Source organism: Schistocerca gregaria, chromosome 6 (assembly GCF_023897955.1).
Source record: "Schistocerca gregaria isolate iqSchGreg1 chromosome 6, iqSchGreg1.2, whole genome shotgun sequence".
In the NCBI taxonomy this organism is placed as follows: domain Eukaryota; kingdom Metazoa; phylum Arthropoda; class Insecta; order Orthoptera; family Acrididae; genus Schistocerca; species Schistocerca gregaria.
In genome coordinates this window covers 287,529,484-287,550,357 of record NC_064925.1, presented here as the reverse complement: position 1 = coordinate 287,550,357, position 20,874 = coordinate 287,529,484, and the positions used below count along the sequence as shown (strand labels likewise).

The 20,874-nt window shown below is 41.4% G+C and overlaps 1 protein-coding gene across 2 annotated transcripts in view; it reads right to left on the bottom strand.

Annotated features, from left to right (window-relative positions):
- Positions 1-203: 203 nt before the first annotated feature.
- Positions 204-20,874, bottom strand: part of LOC126278432 (two pore potassium channel protein sup-9) — a 1,195,629-nt gene continuing 1,174,958 nt past the window's right edge. For both annotated transcript variants that reach the window (XM_049978547.1, XM_049978548.1), the window contains one exon: positions 204-8,421. In XM_049978547.1, the coding sequence (XP_049834504.1) occupies positions 8,128-8,421 (294 nt within the window). In that variant the 3' untranslated portion in view covers positions 204-8,127. The remainder of the gene's footprint in view (positions 8,422-20,874) is intronic.

Genomic DNA, 20,874 nt, shown 5'->3' with positions numbered 1-20,874 from the left:
TCTGCCAGCATATTTTATATTTCTTGTTTGCTCCTATTGGAATGTTCAAGTAGTTGTCATTCAATCATTTAAAGCTCATATATTGACAGACTCATAGAAGCACACCAAAAAGACAGTCAACAGTTAGGTTTAAACAAAGTTGAATTTGATGGAAAAAGGGGAAACACAATTCACAACATAACAGAAAAATTAAATGTAGGATATGAAACTTTGTAAGATTTTTATTTCCTTAGCTTCAAGTAACACTTTGATGTAGAGCATCACTTAAGCATTATGTAGAATGCCTTGTGAAAATTCCTTAGATCTTAGAATGAATTTCTGAGAAAATATTCTTAAGTACTGTATGTGCAGTGATACAAAATTAATGTCTGAAAAATAAAGAATTGTGGAAATATATGTTATTCATTGCATGTAATGAAAATGTAACAAAGTTCTATAACCAGGAAAAACAGGAATTATTTCCATTTTAATTTAATTTCCATTCCATCGATAAAGTATATTAACACCTCTTGCACTTTACAAAAGCCTCAATAAAAATAGTAACAAATTACTATTAAATGAGCAAGCACGACTCAAATGTGTTGAATTTTTGTGACACACAGGTGACTGTATGAATGAATACTTTGTGAGAATAACATGTGTATTTTATTGTTAGGATGAAATGTTTTTCTTTTCTCATGTAAAATTTCCAGCCACAGATGGAACAAAAATGCTGAGAGGCTAGGAGAAAGAAATACTCAATTTTTGTGAAGATGGGTCTGCACAACTTCACAAAGAACAGTTTTAAATTACATAGCTGACCTACAATGCAAAATTCAAAACACTTCATGGAGAAGATAGTGAAGCAGTGTGCAGTGATCCTTTGACCAGAACATTAGAGTTAGTTATAAAATATTCTGCTATTTCTTCCTATAATAGCAAATTCATTAGCCAATTGATCTTTGACATTTTTATCTGATGCTGTGGAGTCAGATGCTCAACACTGGTACTTTCTTTGCGTTTTTAGCTCACTGCTTCATCTTCTCACTGGTTATCCATCAATAGATGCTTGAATAGGAGCAAGATGTTTCCAACAGAAAGCGAAGGCTGTTGATGTCTTAGGTGCATTGTTAAAAATCTTATCTTTACCTTTTGTGATTTTGGATGGGAGTATGTATCATCACAAAATTTCTAGTCTCTTTTCATTTATCAATGTAAATACATAGCACACAATCAAAAAGGACAAACACAATGTGAATTTTTTAAAGTGAAAGAACTAAATTAAAGAGCAGGGGAAACACTGTTATGAATAATTACACATTTAGCTTATCCAAAGTGACAAGACTTTATATTTTTTGTCAAAAAATAAACTGAAATAAACCTGCTGACCGCTGAGTCTTTATACATTCATTTATGTTATAGTACAATGGTTATTAAATTAAATTTTTAATGATTTTAAAAATCAATTTAAGACAATTATCTCCAATAAAATAACTTACTTTGTCATTGATGGTTCATTAGGAAAGAAAAATCTGAGGCAGTAATCACACAGAAGTGGTGCTGGTTGTATTTTCTTTTTACAAGTGCTATATTAAAACAATTGTTTACAATTAAAATAAATTTCAGTAAGTGTATTAAACACAGAATAAAGTGATATTTTTAATAACTGAAGAAAGGATTAACAGATTGTGCCACAATTTCAGGTGAAACACCATTAAAAGTGTTTATTAATAAACATGGCTTTACATCTTTTAATTGCTGAAAAATACTAGTGATATTTTGGGATTGATGTGAAGCCAGAGCACCTACATTTATACTCTATACTGGCAGGTGTTTCCTGATTGAGAAATTGTAAATATTGTCAAAAACATGAGCTGTATGAAAAGATTTCTCAAACTTGCCACAAATTCACTAACATGTAGCATCAACTGTATCTGTTTTTGAAAAATATGGTCTTAAAAAAGTGTACCTGTGTACACAATGTTTAAAATTGCAAATCTTGTCAGCTACTGTTATCTATTCAGGTATTAGATGATGAATGTTAATCATCACTGTACTCTGTTATCACAACAGTTGTGATTTATTTATGTATTGAGATTTTGCATTCCTAGGCAGGTACAGATTCTGTTACTGGTCAGGGCCATGTAAAACATTATAAATTAATTTAAATTAAATGGAGTATTTACTTAGAAATAAGTAAGGTAGTGATTTATGTGAAATATTAAACAAGTAATTGTCTATATTAAAATTACAAGAGTAGAGAGTCAGTGGAACAATTCTTATTTACAAATGCAAGCAGCATCACCCCTCAAAAAGAAAAAAAGAAGAGTAATCATAGCTGAAAATTCCCACAGACAGACAAGTCTTCATTACAAAGAAGGACACACGCACGCACGCACGCACGCACACACACACACACACACACATACACACACACCACTTTATTTAAAGTCACAGATGCCACCAAATTAAAGGCCACCAGTAGTTGTACCTCATTTACAACACAGCCTCAAAAAATACATCTACTGACACTTCCTGCATGTTGTGTTTGATGCGTATATAAAGAAATTAGTCCCTAGTTTCACAATAAAAAGAATCACAATCAACTTCACTCTCAATGTTACTCATAATGATGGAGTTCATTATCTGTCAGAAACAGAGACTGGCTCTGAGTCATTAAACACTGGTCAAAGTTACCACTCCACTTTAAACTTGTATCACAACAGAAGTAAAACACTTATTATGTTACACATTTAGTATTATTGATTCCACAAATCCATTCATGTTCTTTATGTTTATTGTCACTGATAAGAAATGAATAAACCGTTAAGCCTAGTTTATCTTTTACACAGGGCAAATGAATTTCCAGTAATCTGATTGTGTTTGAAATGTTACTGTGAGCTACCCAGGTATTAGGGAAAACAATAAGCTAAAAAATTTGCATTTGTTCAGGAAGCTTTACACTCTTCGCTGTATCTCAGGAAAAATAGTACAAGAAAAGAAAGAAAAATATGTAGACAGTACAATGAAAGTAGTTGACTGTATGTATCATTTCAGTGTTTTATACTGGGCTTAAAACAGATAAAACATGTTCGCTGTGGATGTGCATGTCACATCAGTATCTATGTAATGATAATAGCAGGGAGTTTTTGAGTTACTAAATACATATTAGCAGAGGAATGTCCACATACTTTTGCACCAGCATAAATTGGTTTTCAACAATGTGTTATTCATAGTATCTAAGGACCAGTTTTATTTACATTATGGTAAGAATGATTTATTTTTACACTTCTTCGCTGTTGGTGAGAAAGTACTTATGCAGCAACTGAGAAACATCAGACAAAACTCTCTCGGAAATTAATATACATTGGCCAACTCAAGAACTGATATTGCATCACAAAAGACTGAAAATATTGTGAAATGTGATACATGCAAATCTTATCCTAGGCACAGCTACGGCAATCCAGAACATCCGTTATGGTGTTCATTAAGAGAAAGTGAGAAGATACTTTTTTCTTGTGGGATGACTGAGTTTAATGTATGTCTCCTGAACTATGTTTTATGGTGACAAGATGATTTGTTCTCCAAAATCAAAAGCTTAAATATTCATTTCAAGTGATGTGAAGCTACTGGTTCAGATAAATGCAGATTTGTAATACTCTCAACATTTCTTAAAAGTGATATTGATGCTTATAACTTTTGTGTATTAGGTGCTCAAAAGTGCTCATTAAATTGACTATCTTCCTGTTATTTATAATGTCTGAGGTAAATCATTGTTACAATTTTAAGGACAGTAAAAAGCCTTGATTTTTACCTGTTACTTGTAAGTACTGGTTTTAAAACCATAAGAGTAGTTATAAATACTGTCAAAAGCACAAGGTACTCATTACATTGGAGTCATCTAGAAGAAGGAACTACTTTTACATGCTATCCCCTTATGGCTTATTCTGTGGGTTCTGTATGTTTAATATTGTAACTTACTGTGATGTTGTATCCTTCTGGAGAGATGTTCCAGCTACACTTTAAATGAATCAACAGTGGAGCATAGATTCAATTTAGAGAAGAATAAATGAAAATTCTGTGGTGGCATAAAAGGGTTTTTAGTTATGAATAGTGTTGTGTTTCGCTTTTTATGGTGGCTACATTTGTTATGAACAAAGTGTATTAATGGTGTTTCATGACTGAAGGAAACTATGTTTGGGAAAAAATACACTACTAGCAGTGAGTGAATAGGAAGTAAAATGTTGTCTTCACAGTTTCAGTTGTTGGACTTTTCCTAAAGGGTGACATTCTTAAAATGATTTGGTTTCAAACTGTCACATGACCAGGGTACTTGAAGACAATATTTTAAAAAAAGGTAGAAATAACAACCAAAAGCTTTATTAAAGATTAGTTTTGGAGATTTATTAATAGAAGACTGTGTGAAAGTTAAACTAACAGCTTTTATTTTGGATAAATGGTGAGGTTTGTTTTATATCAGTCCTGCATGTTCACTTACAAAACCAACTTCTCACTCTACCTGCAAAATGCTCAATAAGTACTTCCTTAAATGATAAAGACCAGCTAATAGCATATGAAACAGCTAGAAGCACAACAGGAAGAAGTGAAAACTCATGAAAAAATACTCTTAAGATTCTAATACTGCTTCCAAACAATAAGTGTATGTGAATGCAAATATTTGTGTTGTAGTAACTGTGTCAATTATATGACTGATGCGTGCTTTTATTGCCTATGCCATAATATTTTAGTTTATCTGTCAGTAAGTAATTTATTATAAAGAAGAGAATAAAAATAAAAATGTGGAAGTTCAGAAGAAAATACCAATTCTTACAGTTTGAAACAATTTAAAATTAAGTTTGGGTATCATCTTTCACAAACATATTTTTTTTTGAGTAAACAAAGGTGCAAAAATTGTGTTCTGTAGTCAGAAGCTCATAGGCATTGTTTCAGACTTTTTTTGGCAGTGTAGATAGATAACAGCTAATACACTGTACAGTGCTGACATTATCACACTTCTGAGGTGTTCCAAATCTTATTTGCATCTTGCTGGGGTTACTTTCAAATAAACAGACAAGTTAAACATAACATCTTTTCCAACTTCATTGACATGTATGGAAATGGTATCATTGCATCTGAATGGTAATGACATGTTGATTATAAACTAATGTTGAACATGGTATAGAGGACAGAGGTAGTATTGAGTGCTCATTTAGAGACTAGCATCACATTCAATGTATTCTCAAACTGTAGTAGTTGACTCATGTGGAAATGGTCCCATCCTACCTGAAAGACAACAGTTTGTCAGATGTTGAGTCATGGTGAATATGGTTTAGAAGGTGGGATAACCAGTTGTGCAATTTTTGCCGAGTCAGTCGGCTATGACGTAATGTGGACCAAAGTGCACACACACATAAAATATGAGGAAACCAGTAATGATTGAGCTGTAGATTCTTATACATAATTGTACAGAGTGTGAAAAAGCAAAAGTGTGTGCCGGTAATACCAGATAGTGGATTATGTGTTTAGATAGTGATAGATTGCAAGTGAACTGATGCTCTGGTAAGGTGAACTGGCAATGGTGAACAGGTTGTGTGTCATGTTGAGAGCTCTGATTGGAGGAACCAGTGACAACTAAAAAAAGTGACTCTATGGTCAGGCACAACAGACCATGTGAAGCTGATCGGCTGTTGTGTCATCCCTACAAAGCATTATTAATCTGTGGTGTGGAGAGGTATCGTGTCAGCACACTACTCCCCATCCATTGTAAGCTCTCCAGACCTTGGAGCCACTACTTATCATTCAAGTACATCAGGCTACCAATTATCCATGTTAATACGTGTTAATACGGACCCAAGACTGCAGGATAGCCTAACAACCAGGATAATCCAATTTACACATGTTTTTATCAGAAACTGCTGTTTAATGTTTTTACAAAACAAGCCATATGTCACAGTTGAAAGTACACTGTAGTGGTTACATGTTACTCACCAGAAACAACAGGTTGGAAATTATCAACCTTCAGTTTCTAGGGGAAGTGTTAGGCAATCATTCAGACAGAAAATTAGCTGGAAATATGTTATAAGGGCAGAGTAACCTGATTTAACAAAAAAGATATGAGAATCAATGAAAAAATGTTTTTGGATCTTGCAACATATTCTAGAAGTGAAATGTGAGTCACATGGGAGATTAGTGTAGTCTAAATGAAAATATTCATTCTGATTACATTTCAGACTTTGTTTTTTTTTAATTTTTTTACAGAAAATGTTTGAGAAATGTATTGGCATCAGGAGCTTGCTGTATACTAATTGGCCTGCCAAGGCTGTGTACATTTGAATCCAGTCCTCCCACCAAAGAACAAGCAAAAAATCTGTGGAAGTACAAGGATCTGATCCCAAATTATCCTTCACATGGCAGCCAGATGCGCTGACTGCTCAGATGCTGCTGTGGACAGTGTAAACTAATGAAGTAACAAGCAATTTAGATCAGATTACAGATGATGACATAAAGCCATGGAGAATCTGCCCCCCTCCCCCACCTGTCTCTGTGGAAAAACGATATTCACAAATAAAGCTCAAATCCTCCACCACCCTACAGCTGTACATCTCAGTTAAGTATAAAATGAAGTTTCAGGATTGCAGCTGGATGTTTTTGACTTCTTGTGATTATTTTTTGGTTGACAACCATTCAGCCATCTTAAGGAGAGTGTTTTGCACTGGAGATCGCTAGTTTACTTTGTACCAAAACTTGATGCAGAGAGCAACGTGTGAAGGCAGCTGCTACACGGGCAACCTCTGTCGAGCTTTGTGCCCTCTTCAGATATTGCTCCATCTATGGTGCCAGGCACGTGAATGGTGCTGGTACTGCACGCACACATTCTGCTGAAATGCAGGCTTGCTGAGTTAAAATTTAGATGTCAAATTCATGAAATTAATTGTCATTAGATAACTGAGTCCTCACAAAATGTGTTCCTTCTGTAGATATTAAGGAAATGGCTGGGTCATATACCTTAACCATTTGAAAGCTGATATCACTATTAATAAAATCTTCCATCAAACATATTTCCACTGAATCCGAAAAGGACCTTGTTGAGTCCAAGATTTCCGTGGCAGAATAATATGAATGTCCTGTAAAAATGCAATGCTCAGCTATTAAGGAATTGGTGGAAATACGTTTAGCGGAAGATGTTGTTAATTGTGGAAGCAGTTTTCAGCTGGATAAGGTGTAGGACTCAGTGATTTCTTCAATATCAGAAAGAAAGGAAACATTTTACGACTTATGACCAATGCAGTGACATTTAAATTTATTAATCTGACATCTGAATTACAGTTCCACAATCCTGCATTCTGACGGAGAGGGTGCAAAAAAGTAGCGCCGTTATGCACGTGCCCGTGTGCCGTAGATGGAGCAATATTCGAAGAGGGTACAAAACTAGACAGGTCACTCGTGCAGCAGCTGCATCTGCACATATGTCTCCGCGTGAAATTTTGTTATAATGTTACTGATGTGAACTGGCAATCTCCAGTGCAAAATATGCACCGGAAGATGGCCAGACGGTTGTCAGCGAAAATACTGCGACAAGAAGTTGACGTCGTACAGCTACAGTCCTGAAACTTCACGGAACACTCTTTACGCCGGGAAAATTTCAAGAGTACTATTCGGTATCAGTCGGAGGAAGAGTGGAACATGTAACACTTACTGACTAGCAGCGAGTGTTCGCGGAACTAATTGTCACGAAATATAGAAACCGTTTCGCCGGTACCTGTGAAATTAATGAGAGATCCTCCCGAATATTTCAGATCTTGTTGGTAAGCTCTCGTGTAAAGCTATTCAGTATAAGCTTGGCAACAGTGTTCTTTCATTCTGGCCGAACTGTGGTTGCCATTTACGGAAGTGGTGTCATCCCACTTCGCAGTAGAGACGTACGGGTACGGTCCCGCGTCAACGGAACTGCTGAGGTTTGTCAGTATCGAACGGAGAGCAGATGTAACCGATTTCGCCGTATTCGTTCGCTTCGGAACCGCAGCGACAGTGGCGCAGTCCAGAGTCTGACGGAAGCCGCCGGCTGCACTAGCGCACCGAGTTCCAGCGGCGGCGCGACAGGCTCTTGACGCGCTGGTAGCACCAGGAGCCGGCGTCGGCGGGCGGGCGTCAGATAGAGGCGCGGTGCGGGTGCAGCGGCGGCAGGTCGCCGCGCGTCACGGCGCCCGTGGCCAGCGCCAGCGGCTGCAGCGGCAGCAGGTGCTGGATGCGGCCGGGCGCGCGGCGCACCGTGTAGCGGGGCTGCGCCGCCGAGGCGCGCGGGTAGCACGAGCAGCTGCACACCGACGCCGCGTCGCCGCCGCCAGAGCTGGAGTCGTCGCCGCCGCCGCCCAGCTGCCCGCTCAGGATGGACCCGTTCGCAGTGATGACGTCGCCCTCCAGCCGCACCGCGCCTTGCGCCGCCTGCACAGTCACCGAGCGAGGTTGCCGTCAAAATGCTAATCTGACACCGTAAGTCGGTTCCGATTTCAGGGACCACAGTTAGGGGAAGGTGGCTATCGATTACGCTGATACAATAGCTCCCTACTTAGCAATCATACTCAACCACTCGCTCACCGATAGATCTGTACCTACAGATTGGAAAATTGCGCATGTCGCACCAGTGTTTAAGAAGGGTAGTAGGAGTAATCCATAGAACTTCAGACCTATATCATCGACGTCGGTTTGCAGTAGGGTTTTGGAGAATACACTGTATTCAAACATTATGAATCACCTCGAAGGGAACGATCTATTGATACTTAATCAGCATGGTTTCAGAAAACATCGTTCTTGTGCAATGCAGCTAGCTCTTCATTCACACGAAGTAATGGCCACTATCGACAGGGGATCTCAAGTTGATTCCGTATTTTTAGATTTCTGGAAAGCTTCTGTCACCGTTCCTCACAAGCGACTTCTAATCAACCTGCCGCCTTATGCGGTATCGTCCCAGTTATGCGACTGGATTCGTGATTTCCTGTCAGGAAGGTCGCAGTTCGTAGTAATAGACGGCAAATCATCGAGTAAAACTGAAGTGATATCAGGTGTTCCCCAGGGAAGCGTCCTGGGACCTCTGCTGTTGCTGATCTATATAAATGACCTGGGTGACAATCTGAGCAGTTCTCTTACGTTGTTCGCAGATGATGCTGTAATTTACCGTCTAGTAAGGTCATCCGAAGACCAGAATCAGTTAAAAAGCTATTTAGAAAAGATTGCTGTATGGTGTGGCAGGTGGCAGTTGACGCTAAATAACGAAAAGTGTGAGGTGATCCACATGAGTCCCAAAATAAATCCGTTGGAATTCGATTACTCGATAAATAGTACAATTCTCAAGGCTGTCAATTCAGCTAAGTACCTGGGTGTAAAAATTACGAACAACTTCAGCTGGAAAGACCACATAGATAATATTGTGGAAAAGGTGAGCCAAAGATTGTGTTTCATAGGCAGGACACTTCGAAGATACAACAAGTCCACTAAAGAGACAGCTTACACTACACTCGTTCGTCCTCTGTTAGAATATTGCTGCGCGTTATGGGATCCTTACCAGGTGGGATTGACGGAGGACATCTAAAGGGTTTATCACGTAATAGGGGAGAGAGTGGGGCAGATATGATACGCGAGTTGGGACGGAAGTCATTAAAGCAATGACGTTTTTCGTCACTGCGAGACCTATTTACGAAATTTCAGTCACCAACTTTCTCTTTGAATGCGAAAATATTTTGTTGAGCCCAACCTACATAGGTAGGAATTATCATGAAAATAAAATCAGAGCTCGAACAGAAAGGTTTAGGTGTTCGTCTTTCCCGCGTGCTGTTTGGGAATGGAATGGTAGAGAGATGGTATGACTGTGGTTCGATGAACCCTCTGCCAAGCACTTAAATGTGAATTTCAGTGTAATCATGTAGATATAGATGTAGATTTAGGTCGGGCACATGAACAAAATGTGTAACAAAATCATCGGATTTTGTACGAAATACACTCCGGGAAATGGAAAAAAGAACACATTGACACCGGTGTGTCAGACCCACCATACTTGCTCCGGACACTGCGAGAGGGCTGTACAAGCAATGATCACACGCACGGCACAGCGGACACACCAGGAACCGCGGTGTTGGCCGTCGAATGGCGCTAGCTGCGCAGCATTTGTGCACCGCCAACGTCAGTGTCAGCCAGTTTGCCGTGGCATACGGAGCTCCATCGCAGTCTTTAACACTGGTAGCATGCCGCGACAGCGTGGACGGGAACCGTATGTGCAGTTGACGGACTTTGAGCGAGGGCGTATAGTGGGCATGCGGGAGGCCAGGCACTTCCCAGCAAATTAGGGACACTGTTGCTCCTGGGGTATCGGCGAGAACCATTCGCAACCGTCTCCATGAAGCTGGGCTACGGTCCCGCACACCGTTAGGCCGTCTTCCGCTCACGCCCCAACATCGTGCAGCCCGCCTCCAGTGGTGTCGCGACAGGCGTGAATGGAGGGACAAATGGAGACGTGTCGTCTTCAGCGATGAGAGTCGCTTCTGCCTTGGTGCCAATGATGGTCGTATGTGTGTTTGGCGCCGTGCAGGTGAGCGCCACAATCAGGACTGCATACGACCGAGGCACACAGGGCCAACACCCGGCATCATGGTGTGGGGAGCGATCTCCTACACTGGCCGTACACCTCTGGTGATCGTCGAGGGGACACTGAATAGTGCACGGTACATCCAAACCGTCATCGAACCCATCGTTCTACCATTCCTAGACAGGCAAGGGAACTTGCTGTTCCAACAGGACAATGCACGTCCGCATGTATCCCGTGCCTCCCAACATGCTCTAGAAGGTGTAAGTCAACTACCCTGGCCAGCAAGATCTCCGGATCTGTCCCCCAATTGAGCATGTTTGGGACTGGATGAAGCGTCGTCTCACGCGGTCTGCACGTCCAGCACGAACGCTGGTCCAACTGAGGCGCCAGGTGGAAATGGCATGGCAAGCCGTTCCACAGGACTACATCCAGCATCTCTACGATCGTCTCCATGGGAGAATAGCAGCCTGCATTGCTGGGAAACGTGGATATACACTGTACTAGTGCCGACATTGTGCATGCTCTGTTGCCTGTGTCTATGTGCCTGTGGTTCTGTCAGTGTGATCATGTGATGTATCTGACCCCAGGAATGTGTCAATAAAGTTTCCCCTTCCTGGGACAATGAATTCACGGTGTTCTTATTTCAATTTCCAGGAGTGTATTTTACGCTACTGGCCATTAAAATTGCGGCACCACGAGGGTGACGTGCTACAGACGCGAAATTTAACCGACAGGAAGGAGATGCTGTGATTTGCAAATGATTAGCTTTTCAGAGCAATCACACAAGGTTGGAACCAGTGAGACACCTGCAACGTGCTGACATGAGGAAAGTTTCCATCCGATTTCTCATACACAAACAGCAGTTGGCCAGCGTTGCCTGGTGAAATGTGATGCCTCACGTAAGGAGGAGAAATGCGCAGCATCACGTTTCCGACTTTGATAAAGGTCGGATTGTAGCCTATCGCGATTGCGGTTTATCGCATCGCGAAATATCTGCTAGCATTGGTCGAGATCCAACGACTGTTAGCAGAATATGAAACCGGTGGGTTCAGGAGGGTAATACGGAACGCCGTGCTGGATCCCAACGGCCTCGTATCACTAGCAGTCGAGATGACAGGCATCTTATCCACATGGCTGTAACGGATCGTGCAGCCACGTCTCGATCCCTGAATCAGCAGATGGGGATGTTTGCAAGACAACAACCATCTGCACGAACAGTTTGACGGAGTTTGCAGCAGCATGGACTATCAGTTCGGAGACCACGGATGCGGTTACCTTTGCGCTGCATCACAGACAGGAACGCCTGCGATGGTGTACTCAACGACGAACCTGGATGCACGAATGGCAAAACATCATTTTTTTCGGATGAATCCAGGTTCTGTTTACAGCATCATGATGGTCGCATTCGTGTTTGGCGATATCTCAGTGAACGCCCATTGGAAGCATGTATTCGTCATCGCCATTCTGGCGTACCACCCGGCGTGATGGTATGGGGTGCCATTGGTTACACGTGTCAGTCACCTGTTGATCGCATTGACGGCACTTTGGACAGTGGACGTCACATTTCAGATGTGTTACGACCCGTGGCTCTACCCTTCATTTGCTGCCTGCGAAACCCTGCAATTCAGCAGGATAATGCATGTCGTGGACGGGCCTTCCTGGATACAGAAAATGTTCGACTGTTGCCCTGGCCAGCACATTGTCCAGATCTCTCACCAATTGAAAACGTCTGGTCAATGGTGGCCGAGCAACTGGCTTGTCACAATACAACAGTCACTACTCTTGATGAACTGTGGTATCGTGTTGAAGCTGCATGGGCAGCTGTACCTGTACACGCCATCAAAGCTCTGTTTGACTCAATGCCCAGGCGTATCAAGGCCGTTATTACGGCCAGAGGTGGTTGTTGTGGGTACTGATTTCTCAGGATCTATGCACCCAAACTGCGTGAAAATTTAATCACATGTCAGTTCTAGTATAATATATTTGTCCAATGAATACCCGTTTATCATCTGCACTTCTTCTTGGTGTTGCAATTTTAATGGCCAGTAGTGTATTTTGAGTGTAAGTTGAACATTCTCTCTTCCTGTTTAAAATTATTTGGGTGTTGTACCACGTCACTGTATAAAAAACTTCAGTTAAAAACCTATCAACATTTCGACCGTATCACAATGCGTGAGTATAGAACTATGTTGTGAGTGTGGAACGGGGCCAACGAGATATACGGGCCCTGCAACGAACTTGTGACGTCACGCTAATCGGCTTGTCCGCCACAGTTTGTGACCGCTCTGCTCGTGCAAGGCCCACGGAAAATCAATTTTTAATTGGAAAGGTGCTAAATAAAGGTCTTAATTTTGTGGTGTGCTATTGCGAACTTCCAACTATTTGAAAAAGCAATCAAGAATTACTAAATTCGTCTGAAATAGTTACTTGCTCCCCACTCGAGGCGGGCGGAGTTCGAATCTACGAGGGCGAGTCAAATGAAAACCTTAAATTTGTAATAACAAATCAAAATTTCGCGTCGTTATCCTGTAAGTTGGTAAGCGTGCTACAAACAGCGTGCAGAATGGCCTGTAGGTGGCAGCATAGTGCAGATGCACACATACTGTTACGGTATCAGTATGAAGATGGCCGCCCCACTTGCGACTTGCACCAGGGAAGAACAGCGTTCTGTTATTCGGTTTTTGCGTAGTGAAAGTTTATTGAAATTCATCGACGAATGAAGGTTCAGTACACACAACGAGTTGTGCCTCTACATAACATTGCAGCAGTTGAAGCCATAGTGAAGGAAAACCGCCGAGTGACACTGAATGACATTGCAGCCTGTTTACAGATTAGTCATGGGTCAGCACACCGCACTGTGAATGATGTGCTCCAGTTTCACAAAGTGTTTGCAAGATGGGTGCCACGGCAGCTGACTCCTGAAATGAGAGAGCGACGTGTTGATGCTTGTGAACAACTTCTTCGGCCCTTGAAACGAGAAGCTGATGGCTTCCTTGCAAGAATAGTTACTGGGGACGAAACCTCAGTTCACTTCTAGCAACCGGAAACGAAGAGAGCGAGCAAGGAATGGCGCCATTCCTCATCACCAAAACTAAAGAAGTTTCGAACAGAACCGTCAGCAGGGAAGATTATGCTGACTCTCTTTTGGAACGAAAAAGGCGTCATTTTGGAGCATTACATGCCTAGAGAAGAAATGAAAGAGGTGATCGACTGATCGAGTTCTGCTCAAAGCACCAATTAGTTGTTGCAAACACACTTTTCCAACACCACAAACGAAGAAGATATACATGGAAGGCCCCTGGAGACCTGAGGAGACAACAGATTGACTACATTCTAGTGAAAGCACGTTTTAGGAACCAGATAAAAGATTGCAGGAGCTATCCATCTGCAGACATAGGCAGTGATCATAACCTGGTCATGATGAGAAGTTCACTGAGATTCAAACGTTTGAAGAAGAAGCCAGTAAAACTTAAATGGGAACTAGAAAAACTGAAAACTGAGGGACTGGCAAAGCACTATGCTCATGAAACAGACAACCTAATTAAAAATTTTCAACATGGTGGAGTAAATGAAGACTGGAATCAGATTAAATCTGGTATATACAAAGCAGCAGAAAAGATAGTTGGAAGAACTGAACCCAAAAACAAGAGGAAATGGATTACAGCAGATATTATTGAGCTTATAGAAAACAGAAGATTATACAAAAATGCAACTGAGGAACAAGGAAAAGCTGAATACAGAAGACTAAGGAATTTAGTTAATAGAGAAGCTAGGAAAGCAAAAGAAAATTTTCTTGGAGAAATGTGCAGGAAAGTAGAAGAAAATATGCAAAACGGAAGAACTGATTTAGCCTACAGAACAGCAAATCAATTTTTTTTAACAAACGTAAAACAGTACTCTCAGGCACAATAGAAAATAAAGAGGGGAAAATGCTGTTTGGTGAAGACATGCTGAAGAGATGGAAAGAATACACAGAGGAGTTGTATGCTGGAACACCTCTTTCGGAGGAAGTAATAGGAAGAGAAGAGGAAGTAGACGAAGATGACAAGGGAGATGACATTCTGCAAGAAGAATTTGACAGAGCTCTAAAAGAACTACAGGACAACAAAGCAACGGGTATTGATGACATCCCTGCAGAAATAATAAAGAATGCTGGTGACGGCATGAAAATGATGCTGCTTAAACTTTTAGGTCCATCTATAACACAGGAGAGATACCGACAGACTTCCAGAAATGTATCATTGTTCCTATACCAAAGAAGGCAGCAGCTACAAAATGTGAACAGCACCGAACTCTTAGCCTAATATCACATGCATCAAAAATTCTCATAAAAATAGTTCTGAAGAGAATTGAAGAGAAGGTGGAGGATATGCTGAGTGAAGATCAGTTTGGTTTCAGAAGGGGATTGGGAACAAGAGAGGCGATTCTGGCACTAAGACTCATTATCGAAAAGCAATTACAGAAAAATAAACCAACTTATATTGCCTTTATAGACATGGAAAAGGCATTTGATAACGTTATCTGGCAAGAGATGTTCAGAGTGCTGAGGAAAATTGGAATAAAGTACAAAGACATTCGCGTGATACTCAGTTTCTATAAGAATGAGGTGGCAGTGATTAGGAACTGTCACCAGGAACAACAAGCAAATATTAGAAAAGGGGTAAGACAAGGATGTGCTCTCTCTCCTCTTATATTCAATGCTTACATCCAGGAAGCTATAGACCAAGTTCGAGAAACTACTGAGGTGGGGATCAAAATTAATGGGCAGAAGATAGACATGGTACGTTATGCAGATGATATTGCTATAGTCACGGAGACAGAAGAAGATCTAGAGGAAGTCCTCAGAACAACGGAAAAAATTCTATACAATCAGTATGGAATGAGAATAAACAAGAAAAAGACTAAAGTGATGGTATGCAGTACAGGAGCAGAATATGAACCTCCGAGAATTAGAATTGGAAGAGAGGAGCTGGAAGTGATACAGGAATTTACTTACCTGGGAAGCAAAATCACAAGGGATGGTAGAAGCCGGAAAGAAATTGCGACCAGAATACAAAAGGCCAAAATTGCATTTAATCGGAGAAGGAACTTACTCACCAGCAACAACATCAGTCTGAAAATAAGGAAACGCATCATGAAAGGTTTCGTTTGGAGTGTGGCCCTATATGGATGTGAAACTTGGACAGTTGGAAGAGCAGAGAGAAGACGGCTAGAGGCCCTGGAGATGTGGTGCTATAGAAGGATGATGAAGATCAGCTGGACAGACAAAGTAACAAATGAAGAGGTGCTTAGAAGAGTACAGGAAACCAGATCTCTGTGGAGGCACATCCAAACAAGAAGAGACAAACTTGTAGGGCACATCCTACGACACAACAATATCATTGGAACAATAGCAGAAGGAGTTATTGAGGGAAGGAATCGGCGGGGGCGACCAAGAATATCATACATGCAACAGATCATGAATGACGTTGGATGTAACACATATGTGGAAATGAAGAGGAAGGCAGACAGAAGAGAGGAATGGCGCTCTGCTGCAAACCAACCTCAGGGTTGAACACTAACAGAAGACATGCCTAGAGGGACCACTGTCACCAGTGCACCATACACAGATCTCCTAAAAAATCATCTGCGGCCAGCATTCAACTTAAAGCGATGTGGATTGCTGTCAGCTGGTATCCGTTTGCAACAAGACAATGCAAGGCCCCACACTGCCCGTACAACAGCTGCAACAGTCACAGACCTGCATTTTGAGCGTCTTCCTCATCCACCATACTCACCAGACCTTGCCCCAAGTGATTTTCATATGTTTGGACCACCCAAACACTCAATGGGAGGAAAGAAGTTCTGTTATGATGAAGAGATATGGTCTGTGGTGCAGGAGTGGCTGTGCGGACTGCCAAAAGAATTTTTTTCTAAAGGAATTTATGCACTTTGTAAGCGCTGGAGGACTTGGCATTGAGCGTGGGGGAGATTACGTTGAAAAGTGATACAGCTTAATAGAACTTTTGCACAATAAATAATATTATAAAAAATTTTAGGTTTTCATTTGACTCACTTTCGTAAATAAATTGAAGAATTATTCTCCAAAATATTATGCGCGACGATTCTGTAAGTGTCTGAAGCCAAGCGTCCACGGCACGCCTCATCCTTAGAGAACCGGTTGCCACAATTCGTTATCGATGACGCCACCCCAGTGTATAACGCTCCTAAGTAAATCTGATATACTGGAGCGTTGATCGGCAGTTTTACTCAAGATGTGATCGAAAGTTTCAATAGTCTAATTTGGAGATACGCTTCAAAAATAACACCCAGCAGAAGCGAAATTGTCAACATTGTTTCAAATTTGGCCGTATGGCTATTTAGTGTAGGGCATAGTGCATTAATGCTCGTTTTGGCCATAGCCCTTTCAATGAAAATCGGCGATGAAATGCGCCTCTTCTGTGAGAATAGAGACGCCAGAGGCGATGCGCTCGGTGACGAAAAGGGCTTTGAGGATGAGAATGACGGCTTATTAGGTCAAAGTGGCAGAAACCGGCCATCCACTAGTCGGGGCGATAGTTATTATGAACCAGGTATCGACGATATTCCGTAAGTTTCAAGCCTTGTTCTTTTTTTTGTACGACAAATACCTGTCAAACTTTAAACGCGTTTTTCTCAAAACCACGTGTTTGGCATAGTTGTCGTCGCCCACGCTACAATTTTTCATCCGATTTAAATGATTTTTGGTCTCCCTTAAAGCAAATTGAATTCTCTTCAGTTCATCGCAGCTAATTTTTTTATGTTGATATTTACTATTTTTTCGGCCAAATAAGAGGTGTCCAAAAATGGCCATTTGTTTCACATATCTATAACTGCTCCAAAAAAATCGCTACGATGAACTAAAATTACATCTGTAAGGATTAGGGTGGTATGTTATTTTCACGTTTCAGATAACCGCAACCGAAGCTACTACCTCTTATCAGAGTTGCCTCGGGAAAATCCCAATTACACTGTGAAGATATTAATATTTCTCAATAAAAATGACAGTAAAAACTTCAGTGCATGCTTTATTCATTTCAGCAAATTCCTTTTGTCTACATTCCAGTACGGAGGAAAAAAATCCTGAATTTGAGCAATATTTTCGTCATTCGATGTCACTAGTCAGGTATATGTTTGCCTATAGACTTTCACTGCTGCTCATATGTTATAACGGTAGGAGCAGCAAAATGAACAAACCAAACATAAAGGAGACTGAGAAGAAATTAAGAATTGAGGAATATATACTGTACCAGTCACGAAACAGAGCCCAAATCCAGCAGGGGAAAAGCTGACGTGTGTTTGACTGGCTCTGAGCACTATGGGACTCAACATCTGTGGTCTTCAGTCCCCTAGAACTTAGAACTACTTAAACCTAACTAACCTAAGGACATCACACACAGCCATTCCCAAGGGAGAATTCGAACCTGCGACCGTAGCAGTCGCGCGGTTCCGGACTGAGCGCCTAGAACCGCTAGACCACCGCGGCCGGCTGACGTGTGTTTATGAGGCAGCTTCAACAAATATGTAGGCGTCTCGCAAAGCAAATTCTGTACTTTTATTAGGGTACTTCGAGTATGTTACGACATTTTTGTAAGTTTGACCAGCAGTTTCCTCACTCCATAAATGTTTTGAAAGGGAACAAAGGCGTATTGGCTGACAAGTGTATGGAAATGTTGAAGCCATTTAATGGTATATAGGCTTTCTACATTTAAGACATACACTGATTGAAATTAGAATCAAACTTGGCTCAGTGGATATTGAAAACCACGTTCTGATGGTATGCAACCTAGTGCGAAAGAAGCTTAGTATGAAAGAAAAGCTTCTTCTTTCAAACATTTTCTTTTTTGACCATCTGCCGGCCGGTGTGACCGAGCGGTTCTAGGCGCTTCAGGCTGGAACCGCGCGACCGCTACGTTCGCAGGTTTGAATCCTGTCTCGGGCATGGATGTGTGTGATGTCCTTAGGTTAGTTAGGTTTAAGTAGTGCTAAGTTCTACGGCACTGATGACCTCAGATGTTAAGTTCCATAGTGCTCAGAGCCATTTGTCTTGTGATATTCGGGTATTTACATCAGCTTCTGAAACCTTTCATAACACTACAATGAAAGCATAAAGAATAAACTGCCATGTAGCGCAGCACAGCGGGAAGAGGGGCAGGAAAGCAACACTCCTGTAGCCTGCTGGGGTTGGGCACAGCTTGCCTTGGATGCGAGAAAAGCAGCCTGCCTGTTCTGCTGATAATGTGCCTGCCTAACACGCAAGCATGGATAGATTGAGAGCGGAATGTGCACACCTCTGCCAGAAGCAAAGCCAAGCGATGATTTGCAGACTGTCACAAATCACTGACAAGCCGGCTAGCGCACGAATAACTTCACTTTCCTACCCTCCCCTTTCCGTCATGATTAGCCCGCTACCCTCTAAGGTCAATAAAGTTTTAAAAATGACGTATTGACATCGATTATCTGCAGTAAATAAAGCCACCTCTTCGCCATCAAAACCAGTCTTATCCTGCAGAAGGCCGCTGTAATATGATCAAACGTTGGTTTTAATTTCTTTAGTTATAGTATTTTATACAGTGACGCGGTACAACACCCAGAAGAATTTTAACCATTTAAGCCTGTAAGTAGGCTGTTTAGGTTTTTATGTTGGTAACGTCACGTAGCGCTCTGTATGAACATCACTGGCTGTGCTGTGTGCAGTCTGTGGCTGGTTGGCATATTCGCTATTGTAGTCTCGGGCAGTTGGATGTGAACAGGGCGTAGTGTTGCGCAGTTGAAGGTGAGCCGCCAGCAGTGGTGGAGGTGGGGAGAGAGATGGCAGAATTTTGAGAGCGGATGATCTGGACGTGTGTCCATCAGAGAGAGTAAATTTGTAAGACTGGATGTCATGAACTGATTATATAATGACTAACACTATTAAGGTAAATACATGGTTGTTCTCTATCAGAATCTTTCATTTACTAACTATGCCAATCAGTCATTAGTGCCTTCAGTAGTTAGAAACTTTTATTTAGCTGGCAGTATTGGCGCTCGCTGTATTGCACTAGTTCGAGTAACGAAGATTTTTGTGAGGTAAGCGATTCATGAAAGGTATCGGTTATTGTTAGTCAGGGCCATTCTTTTGTAGGGATTCTTGAAAGTCAGATTGCGTTGCGCTAAAAATATTGTGTGTCAGTTTAGTGATGACCAGAATAATTTTTGCTCAGCTGTTTGAAAATCAACGTAAGGGGTTTACCAGCACAGTAATTCATTTATTTTTCTAAGAGGTTGTTTCAAGCCTAAGTAGTTTTTATATCTTGCATTTCACTGTAGTAGACAGAAGTGTTTCCTTGTTGGGCCAGGTAGTTTCCAGTAATGGGCTACTGTGCAATAGCTGTAAACTGCAATAAACATCACAGTCTGCCAGTTACATTTCATACTATTTTTAACAGTTCGGATATGAAACCAAATGACATGTATTCAAACTGTAGCAGGCTAGAAGTAGAAACAGTAAGTAAATAAAAAAAAGCAAGACACATACAAAGTATTCGAAAACATATAATAAAACCATTAATGAAATTTTATTCGTAGTCGCCTACTTAAGCCTATGTTTAAACACAGCAAAGCTTTAACAGCCCTACACTTTTTCACTTTGGTCACACGGACTTTAATTAAAATTTTCACAAAAGAACACTTCCTGACTCTAGCATATTTGTCACGAACTCACTTTTTACATAACAAACAGTGAGTCAAATCGTTTTTTTATATCACTGCGACAGAACCATTACTCCTACCAAGGCACCTCTGAAACTTCTAAAGGAAACGAGAGTTTAGCTGTAGTTGACTTCTGGGTTGCATGATTCTATATACGTCTTTTAGGTCCAATTGTCGTTTAGTTTTTACCCTCTTTTGTTTCCCGCTTCTTCCAGTCTCTGCTTATGTGGACTGCTTGTGATAACTGTTGTTTTCAGAACTTTATTCCAGGTTTCTTCCTGGGGAGAGTATATCCGATGCAGGAGTCAATGGACAGGGACTGCGTATAGGTGGCACCCGGTGGGAGTGTGGAGTGGTCGTAAGGTGTGTTGAGAAAGTCCGCGCAGTTATGATAACGCTGTCCCGGATGGCGCAGTGGTTAACGCGCCTGCCTAGTAAGCAGGAGATCGTGGGCTCGAATCCCAGTTTGACACACATTTTCACTCGTCGCCGCTGATTCCGCGTAATGTCCCACTGCAGCTGACAGTGATCCCCTTCAATTTACAATTAACCTCATAATTCTCCCAGATGACAGAGTCTCTGTAATGAAGTACATTCTGAAGAAGTTGCAT